This window comes from Natrix helvetica (assembly GCF_964273705.1).
Source record: "Natrix helvetica genome assembly, chromosome: 1".
Taxonomy (NCBI): domain Eukaryota; kingdom Metazoa; phylum Chordata; class Lepidosauria; order Squamata; family Natricidae; genus Natrix; species Natrix helvetica.
This window is the reverse complement of record NC_138548.1, coordinates 301,287,035-301,297,019: the sequence shown is the minus strand read 5'-3', so window position 1 is coordinate 301,297,019 and position 9,985 is coordinate 301,287,035. Positions and strand designations below refer to the sequence as shown.

The following is a 9,985-nucleotide window of genomic DNA, read 5'->3' as shown; positions in this document are numbered from 1 at the left end:
CCGAGAGGCTCAGCTTTTGCGACAGCGGCGGGATCGCTTGGGAGCGAGCGAGCGAAGTGAGCGGCAACAGTGGCGGCAACGCCGACGGCGCGGGGGGCAGTGGCGGCGACGGGGACTGAGCGCGGCCGCGGCTGCAGGAGGCGGAGGATCAGCAGCAGCAGCAGCGGGGCTGGCTGGGTAAGTTCAGGGTGAGGGGCCGGGCTTGGCTGGGCTCCGGAAAAACAAGCGGCGCTCGCGGGAAAGGAAGGCTGGAGGCCGCGGCGCGTCCCCTTTGTGTGGCTCCGGAGCTGCTGGGCGAGATTCCTTTGGCCGAAGCCCCCGGTCTCTGCGGCTCTCCTGCCGAGGATTCGGGGCTGCTCGCCTGCCTCCCTTCTGGTTCCTCTTTGGCTCTGCCGCCCGCTTCTCACCGGCCTTCCCGTCTCTTCCGAGGGGAAAGAGACCGGCCCTCCCCACCAGCCCCGGGGCTGCCTCTGTCCTACTAACCCTCTTTTCTCTGAGTTCCCACCCGTCCCCCCTGCGAGCCTTTCCCCCTGTTTCGGGTGGATGTGGTGGGTTCTTCCCAGGAATTTGTGGGTGGGTTTATCTGTTTTCCTGGTTTTCTTTCCCCCCCTCGTCAGCACGTTAGGGGAAACAAAAAAACAGACACCCCAAACATTTCAAAAGCAGTTAACAGGAGAGGTAGTAAATCCTAAAGTCTCGCCTGGGGAAAATGATGGGAAGTTTTCGCCTAGTCCAGAGCAAGAGCCCCGCTGCACTTGTCAAAAGTAATCACTTCTTTGAATGAATCCTCTCTCCCATCCGCTTCTCCCCATGGAGGCATAAACAATCTTGTTGCCTATTTTTTTTCCACGATAAAACTTTCTTCTAAAATACAAATTATAGTTTCTTTAAAAGCATGGCTTTAGGTTTTTGTAATAAAAACAATATGAAATGCAGGGACTGTTTCCGAAGCTGGATTCATGCAGTGTGCTGGGGATATTGTAATCTGTTGATTTAACATGGTAAACCATAATAGGGTTTATATATAAATTAACACCTGTTGTGGCCACACACACAATATATACATATAGGGCTTTGCTTTTTATGTGGCCACAACAGGTGTTACTTTGAATTTAGCATATTGTATGAATCCAGCCACAGTTACTGCACAAAGGGACAGGGATTCTGCAAGTTATAACATCTAAAAAGAATGATGGGTAGCATCAAGTGAAAAATTAGCTGTCCTTTAATATTTCATGTTTCCTTTATTTAAAGATGTTGAAAAGCTTAACTGGAATTTATAGTTTAGTTATTCATCTAATAACCAATATTTTGAAATGTCCAAAATTCATTTATTTCTACATTTAAGGAGTTATATAGTTCTCATTTTACATAGCCAATGAAAATATGCCATTCTGTTGAGACTATCTTAATTAATAAAGGAGAATATTTGTAGCTCAGGGTTGAAATAAGGGCTCCTTGGTGCTCTCTGAGACGTTTCATTACCAAAACTAGGTAACATCAGTGAGAACCAGGTAAAGCTCAGAGAGAACCAAGAACCCTACCTGTTAAAATAAATTTTGAAGAACTAAGGCATTGTCAGAAGAGAACTTCATAGGTTTCTTTTCTTTTTTTAGCATATTATCCAAAGAGACTGTTTTCATTTCATTCTACCCGGAAATTATAACTTAAAAAGGCATGATTTATATATGAAAAATAATGTTTTGTTTTGTTCTTGATATGAACCTTAGCAATTCATTGGTTGAGCTGATATACTTGTCAGATAGAAAAATAAACTATTATAGTACTGTTCAAGAAATATCAGCACAACTATTTAACTAATAGAAAAAGAAGGACAGTTCAGTTAATGGACCTGTAACAACAAAATAATATTTTTATAACAAGAGTATTGGTTATTTTATTTATTGAATGTTCAGAAAATAATTTGATAGAAGGAATTAGAATGAATGGCAGACTACACAATGCCCTTTTAGATAGTAGGCTGACTGAGTATTATTTTTAAATGCGCTATTCTGTGTCTTCTCTTTCCTACCTGAGAGAATAGTCAAAAGGTTATCTAAATATAAAAGATACTCATGACAATATTGTCTTTTAGGGCATGCAATAAAATGCAAACAATAGAAAAGGAGTAGGCAAAAATATTAAAGGTAGGAGATACAAAAAAAGAAATATAACTAAAAGTATTTTATGTCAACATTACTTATAAATCATCCTTGCAAAATATGCTTATTTCCACTCCGTCCATACACTATTTCATGCATTGTTTTATTTTTTAACCTTTTATCTTTTCTTTTTTGAGGATCTCATCAAATCTATCCAATCACTGCTTTCATGATTTCCCTTCCCAGACCATTCATTTTTATTACACAATGTTTTATTTCCAGTTTCATCCTCCTTCATTGTCACCAGATCATCTCAGTGAATTTCTTTTGAACTGGTTAGTCCTTGTTGATTATGTTCATTTAACACTCTTTGATTTCTGATAGTGTTTCTTCTTCCTTTATTATGTACATTTGACATAAATTTCTTTTGGCATATCAATCTCTCACTTTTGTATAATAAAGTGGGCAGAAAACTTTTACATTGCTACTTTTTTCCCAACAAGCATTGTTGCTTCACAATAGACCATATCATCTTAATGTCAAATCTTTTCTTCCAAAATTTGCACGTTATAATTTCTCCACCCTGTTTAAGAAAAATTCAAGATACATAAATTAATCTTTCTTCATGTTTTGCTATTTACAGAAACTTGCAATTGTTTTATTTTTCTAGTAAAATGAAATTACAGGTAGTCCTCAACTTACAATAATTCATTTAGTGACCAAAGTTATAACAGCACTAAACAAAGTGACTTATTGTCGTTTTTCACATTTACAACCGTTGCATCATTCCCATGGTCATGTGATCAAAGTCTGGACACTTAACTGATATATTTACGACAATTGCAATGTCCTAGAGTCATGTGGTCACTTTTTGTCACCTTCTGACAAGCAAAATCAATGGAGAAGCCAGATTCACTTACCATCCCTGTTACTAGCTTAACAACTGCAATAATTCATTTAACAACTGTGGCAAGAAAGTTGTAAAATGTGGAAAAATTCACTTAGCAAATATTTCACTTAGCAATAGAAATGTTCAGGTCAATTATGGTCGTAAGTCATATATATATACACACAGACACAAACGGTGTCTGAATCTAACATTTACATGAACCATTTTGGTTCTCTCCCATAACGTGACATTATCTGCATTCAAAAGTATAAGTTCTTTCATGCCTCCAATCATCACAACTAACAGCACACACTTCCTAATATATTTATTCATAAATACATTTTAAAAAATCAAGCAGACATTAGACATCTATCTTACTTCCTGTCAATTGTTGAACCATTTGATAATAATTCAATATGCATATGTATATTATATCTCTATTAGATCCTCTTTACCATATTTAGCAACCATACTTTCACACCATACTTGCATTAAACTTTCCATGCTGCAAGTTTAATTCTCTTTATTCTACATTCTCTTTGAATCAAGAAATATGCAGTAGATCATACATTTGTAGATGGCTCAAAAACATTCTGAAAAGCAAAAACATCTCTCTATACAAAAAAATCATACAGCTTTCTAAAATTTTGCTAATGTTTTCTCACACTTTTTCTGTCAGAATTGGTCAGAACCTTGCCAAGCACCTTGTCAAGCATACTTAACAGATTAATCCCCCTGCATTCATTCTTGCCACCTTTTCTTTTGTTTGGCTAACAATAACAGCATTCTTTTATTGTCAGGTACTGAAGCAGCTGTCACACACACATTACACAAATCAGATAGGCAGTCCATAAGCAAGCCAAGTCAATGTTCTAATATCTGTCTGCTTTTACCATCTATTCTACACCATCTACGCATTTCTCTTCTTTAGTATTCACATAACATATATTACTTCTTTTTAAAAAATTAGTTATAGGATTCATTTGAATTTCAGTCTTCATTATCATACCCAATCAAATCTTCCAGCATTCTCTCATTTCAGTTTCATCCCATATTATTTACTTAATTCTGCTGAAAGCTCCTTGTGGAACCAACAATAATATTGTAAATATTATCCAGTTCCCAAACAATGTTTTATTTTATTTCAAAATCTCTTTTGCTTCTTTTCTTCCTCTTTTAATCAAAGGGTTTTAGCTATCTTAGATTACATTATTTTCTATATGTACAATATTTTTCATCCTCAAAAACATAAACTTCATTACCTACCATCATTTCAACCACTGTATGAAGTACAAGCAAACTCAAGCAGAGGTATTTAAAGAAATATTAATGAGTTAGTATTAATGAGTTAAATGAAAGATTTGTACTTCATGTTGTTGTTGTTGTTGTTGTTAAGTCGTATCCGACCCATCGCGACCCCAGGGACAACCTAGTCTCACTGGAGAAGAGCCTCGTGCTGGGAAAGATTGAGGGCAAAAGAAGAAAGGGATGACAGAGAATGAGGTGGCTGGATGAAGTCACTGAAGCAGTAGGTGTGAGCTTAAATGGACTCCAGAGGATGGTAGAGGACAGGAAGGCCTGGAGGAACATTGTCCATGAGGTCATGATGGGTCAGACACGAGTTCGCAACTAACAACAACAACAACAACATGAAGTACAAATCCACCATTTAACCTTTAGCTTTAAATACCTCTGCTTTGTTTGAGTTTGCTTTCAATTTATTTATCATTTATCAGACAAAATTACAGCTGTTTCTTGGCTTGGAGTAAAATGTGAAAAAAGTTGTTACCAAAATATGGTTTACTTCTATGTATAAATTAACTATAGTTTTGTTGCCTTCAATTATTCATAATCACTAAGGGATTGTTTAGTTTGAAGTGCTTCAGCAACTATTTAAAAGTATTAGATCTGTGTCTGCATTATTAATTTAAAGTTTTTATAATGATTTATAACTTATAATTAAATCTTAATGACTTTGTTATATGATGTACATTGGCTGTTGCAATTTCTGAATTATTTTTTTTAATGTTGGTCAATATATTATTTAATTGGAACAACAATAGATTCACTATGGTGATTTTTATATAATGAACAATCTTTTTTGTATAATTCTTCTGGAATAATATGACCATTAAGACTATAGTTTTACCATATCAAATAGCAGAGTTTTGTAACTGATAAGTATGAAACTACAAACTTTATTCACTTATTCTAAGATTGCTAGTTTTGTTCTGAATTGTAAATAAATATCATTTCAAATTTGCAAACAAGCCAGTTATTATAATCCTATTTTGTGCTGTTTTCTATAGTTTTCCTTATTCTTTCTTCTTAATTCCTTTATTTACCTATTCTTCCTTTGTTTCTTCTCTGTTTTCCTTTCCTTTTGTTATCTTCTCTTTCAGTTTTGGCTGTACTAATACTGCGGCTGAGTTGGTGCTTTAAAGATTTCCCTTTTCTCAGTTTGCTTACTTGCCTATCAGACATTATGAGGAGATTGGCTTTTCGTGGTGCTGGTTGTACTCTGGTAAATCTGGTAATTTGCTGGTAATGTTTGTGCTGTTTGTCTCTCTTCCATACATCTCAGCTATTTTTGTTTTATATAGGTAGTCCTCGACTTACGACCACGATTGAGCCCAAATTTTCTGTTGTTAAGTGGATTTTCCCCCATTTTATGACCTTTCTTGCCTCAGTTGTTAAGTGAATCACTGCAGTTGGTAAATTAGTAACCCGGTTGTTAAGTAAATCTGGTTTCCCCATTGATTTTGCTTGAGAGGCCGCAAAAAGTGATCACATGACACAACGACATTCAGAAACATGAACCAGTTGCCAAGGATCTAAATTTTGATCACCTGACTATGGGAATGCTGGAAAGGTTATAACTGCGAAAAACAGTCATAAGTCACTTTTTTCAGTGCCCATTGTAACTTTGAATGGTCACTAAACAAATTGTTGTAAGTGGGGGATTACCTGTATTTGTAAATGTCATGTTTTTCATGTGTATCATGAATTTGTACATTTGGTTATCAGATATGAGGTGCAAATGTATTAACACAATATGTTTAGTCTAAACACATTAGACTAAACATATATTCATTCAGAAAGGTCGGCAGTACGGCGGTTCCAATCCCTAGCGCCGCATAACGGAGTGAGCTCCCATTACTTGTCTCAGCTTCTGCCAGCCTAGCAGTTTGAAAGCATGTAAAAATGCAAGTAGAAAAATAGGAACCACCTTTGATGGGAAGGTAACAATGCTCTGTGCACCTTTGGCATTTAGTCATGCCAGCCACATGATCACAGAGAGATCTTCAGACTCCGCTGGCTCTTCGGCTTTGAAACAGATGAGCACTGCCCCCTAGAGTCAGGAACGACTAGCACATGTGTGCGAGGGGAACCTTTACCTTAAATATATATTCTTAAAATATATTTCTGTAAATAAAGTAATTGGAAAATATGGTTCCCTATTTGTTTCTTACTATAGTAATCTTACATTCTTAAATTTGTTAAAAGAAGTTGACTGGGATAATAAGAGGTTTTTAATGTTATTTAATAATAATAATAATAATTTTTAATTTATTAGCCGCTCCCTCTCCAAAAAGGACTCGGGGCGGCGTACAATAAAACATATAAAACATAAAAACATATGTGCAAACACATTTTTCTGCTTTTAACTGAGTAGGAAATTTTAGAAGGTTTATGAATCACTTCACACTAAAATTGCAAACAAGTTATCAGTTCACATCATGATAATTTCTTAGTCTGCATTTGTACTGTGTGAATTTCAGGTTTAAGATTCAGCTTTTTCAGCTCAGATCCACAACCGTATTTTTCAGAGTATAAGACGCACCCTTTTTCCTCAAAAAAGAGGCTGAAAATCTGGGTGCGTCTTATACATTAAATACAGCATTTTTTGCCTCCCGAAGCCCCACCCCTTCCCCAAAATGGCCATGCATACCCTTATGGAGGCTTTCAGAGAGCTCCTGGGGGCTGGGGAGGGCAGAAATGAGCAAAAGACGGGCCTTTTTGCCCCCGCCCCCAGCCCCCAGCAGCACTCTATAAGCCTCCATAAAACTATGCATGCCATTTTTTTTTGACAAAAAATGGGCCTGTTTTCGCGAAAAACGGGCCGCTTTTTGCTTGTTTTTGGCTCTCTCACCCTCCCCAGGAGCACTCTTCAAGCCCCCCCCCCCAGGCTATTCATGCCTTTTAAAAAAAACGGGGCCATTTTTGGGAGGTTTGCAAAGTGCAAAAAGTTTTTTTTTCCCCTTTTGGAAAGCTCTAACTGATTGATGAGAATTACATTGAAGAAGTGCTGTACTGGCAAAATATAAGGACATTTACTTTAAGGATTCTTTTATATTTTGTTTTCGGTACTTAATATATGTCCACATTAATGTATTAAACCAATTGTATAATATCACTTTATTCTTTTGACAGAAGCATTTACTTCTAGCTTAGCAAACAAATTGTTTTGCAATAATAATTTAGATCCTTTCACTTTTTCTCTTAGGACACTTCATGTCACTATTGCACAAATCACAGTAGCTTTTATGTCATAAAATTTGCATGCCTACTTCCAAACCATGCTTAGCATAACTACATACTTTTTAAAAATATAACGAATGAAAGTACTTTGGCACACAAGTTGCTCTTATATTGAATATAGTCCATGAGAAATATGATCATAGTAATTACATAGTCTCTGTAATTATTGTACGTTTAAATTTAGCAACTAATACATGATTCACTTGTAATTGAATGTTCATTCCTTAGTCACAATTGGAGCAAATACTTTCGGTCTTTGGTGTTGGCACAAAACAGATTTTGGTTGTAATTGATTTTTGCTTAATTACCTTGAAAGTTGCCAGGTGGCCAAAAGGAGATTTGTGTATGTATGTATGTATGTATGTATGTATGTATGTATGTATGTATGTATGTCTTGATGTCTAGATTTTTTAAACACACACACACACAGTAAAATAAATTACAATTGTTTATGCTTGCTACATATCAGCCAAATAGCTATGGTAATGTTTCTTTAAGAAATGTTTCAGTCCCTTCAGAAAACCATTTATTTTGTTATAATTTTGTCATCAAGGGGCTTGGCTAATACAACGATTTCTTCACAGTAAAACCATTAATATCCTAATATAGGTTATATCAGCCTTTCCCAAACTAGTCTCTATTCCCCACACAGCATGGGCATTTCCCCAGAATTATGGGGTTTAAAGTGAATCTAAAGAAGCTATACAGAAATGTTCCAAGCCCACAAAATTGTATGCAAAAAATGCCCTATAGGCAGCTGGAGGGAGTGGGAATAGATCCTTATCAGTGTGTCTCATCATTGTTCTTAGTTAGCCATGCTCACACTGGCAGCCATTGTGTGAATAGGTTTATCAGAATAGCCACATTTTTTCAAAATACACAGCGTACCAAAGACACACTGATACCTGTAAGTTATTTCAAATAATTGAATTGTAGATTGATTAGGATTTGCTGTCTTGTTATCTTATGTTTTCTTTGTTTGAAACCTTCCAAGTTTAAGAACGTTTTTCTTCATTATAGAAGAAGTTGGATTCCATGAGCTCAAAGAGGCGAAGGGCTACTTCTCCTTCTAGCAGTGCCAGTGGAGGAGATTTTGATGATGGTCACCATTCCACAAACACACCAGGTCCAAGTAGGAAGCGGAGAAGACTCTCCAACCTCCCAACAGTTGATCCTGTAAATACCCTTACATGTCTATCTTTCTAGCCTAGTCACTGTGTAAAAGCAACAGTCTATTGTATCACTAGAAAGCAGTTGTTAAACTCTTTGTTCTTTTAACTTCTTGGGGCTTTAAAAATATTGTCCCTTTAAATTAGAATGATATGCATACATATTGGAGAACAATGAAGCATCAGAATATTTTGCATTTTAACATAACAGGACCCAGATTGTTGGAGGCAATATGCTGACTCTGTAAACTGCTTAGAGAGGGCTGTAAAGCACTGTGAAAAGGTATATAAGTCTAAATGTTATTGCTATTGCTATTTCAGGATGCTTACATTTGTTTAGCAGCAGGTTTGTAAAGCAAAGAAAAATTGAAGTGAGAGTGTAAGTACAGACATATTTCATGTAGTGACGGCTTTGTTTAACAACCAAATGGCCAGTCCTAATTGTGTTGGAGTTGTAAATGAGGACTTCCTGTACATTTATTTGCTGTTTATAAGTGATTCAACTCACCGTCTTCTTTGAAGTTGACAGCTTTTCCAGGGTTGTTGAGGTCAGAGTATTCAGACTTTGATGTGGTGGTGGGGTGGGAGGTTAGTGCAGTTGAGGGAAGTAATAGGTGAAAACTTCCCCATTTAAGATTTTTAAAATCTTCTAACCACCTTCTTATATTAGGCTGATTTTTCTCAGTGTCATAGGGGTGTCTGCTGATTTTTTTAAAAAGGGTGTTGATTATTTTTTAGGAGTATTTTTAGTATCAGAAATATTTTGTTTTATTATAAAATAATGATGAACCTTATTTTAAATAATAATATAAAACAATAAGTTAAGAAAAATTGCCCCCGGCCATTTTGGGAGTGCAGACTCCCCACCCCATACTGAGCAAACTTTGTTTTGGCACATAAGCTTGCAAAAGGTGGAAGCCTATTTCCTGTAAAGTAGGTTTTTCTCCTTTAGATTTCCTTTAGTAAATGGATTTTATTTGTATATAAATTGTTTAACATGTTCACAGACAAATAAAATCCCTTTTTCCCCAGCATATCCTCATATTAATAAAATAGGACTTCTTTGTTTTGTTTAGTTTGGTTTGGTTGTTTTTGGCTGTTATAATTGCTTATTTTCTGCACAGAATTGAAATGGCACCTTGTTGATGGTTTAGGGAGCCTATCAAATGCAGCTTTGACAATGAAATTGCTAAGGATGACTTAAGACTCCTTCAGAAATGAATTGGAAAGCAATAAAAGAAAAAAGGTTGTTAAGGTTTCACCATGCTTAGCTATGGTCACGA

At 36.2% G+C, this 9,985-nt stretch overlaps 1 protein-coding gene across 8 annotated transcripts in view; it reads left to right on the top strand.

The window, feature by feature from the left end:
• The first annotated feature begins 10 nt into the window (after positions 1-10).
• Positions 11-9,985, top strand: part of PBRM1 (polybromo 1) — a 55,322-nt gene continuing 45,347 nt past the window's right edge. For 4 of the 8 annotated variants that reach the window (XM_081935398.1, XM_081935402.1, XM_081935397.1 and 1 more), the window contains exons 1-3: positions 11-177; positions 5,394-5,515; positions 8,554-8,709. In XM_081935398.1, the coding sequence (XP_081791524.1) occupies positions 5,477-5,515; positions 8,554-8,709 (195 nt within the window). In that variant the 5' untranslated portion in view covers positions 11-177; positions 5,394-5,476. Of the gene's footprint in view, positions 178-5,393; positions 5,516-8,553; positions 8,710-9,985 lie in introns of those variants that run through there. The other 4 variants (XM_081935396.1, XM_081935400.1, XM_081935399.1 and 1 more) reach the window with 4 other exon arrangements.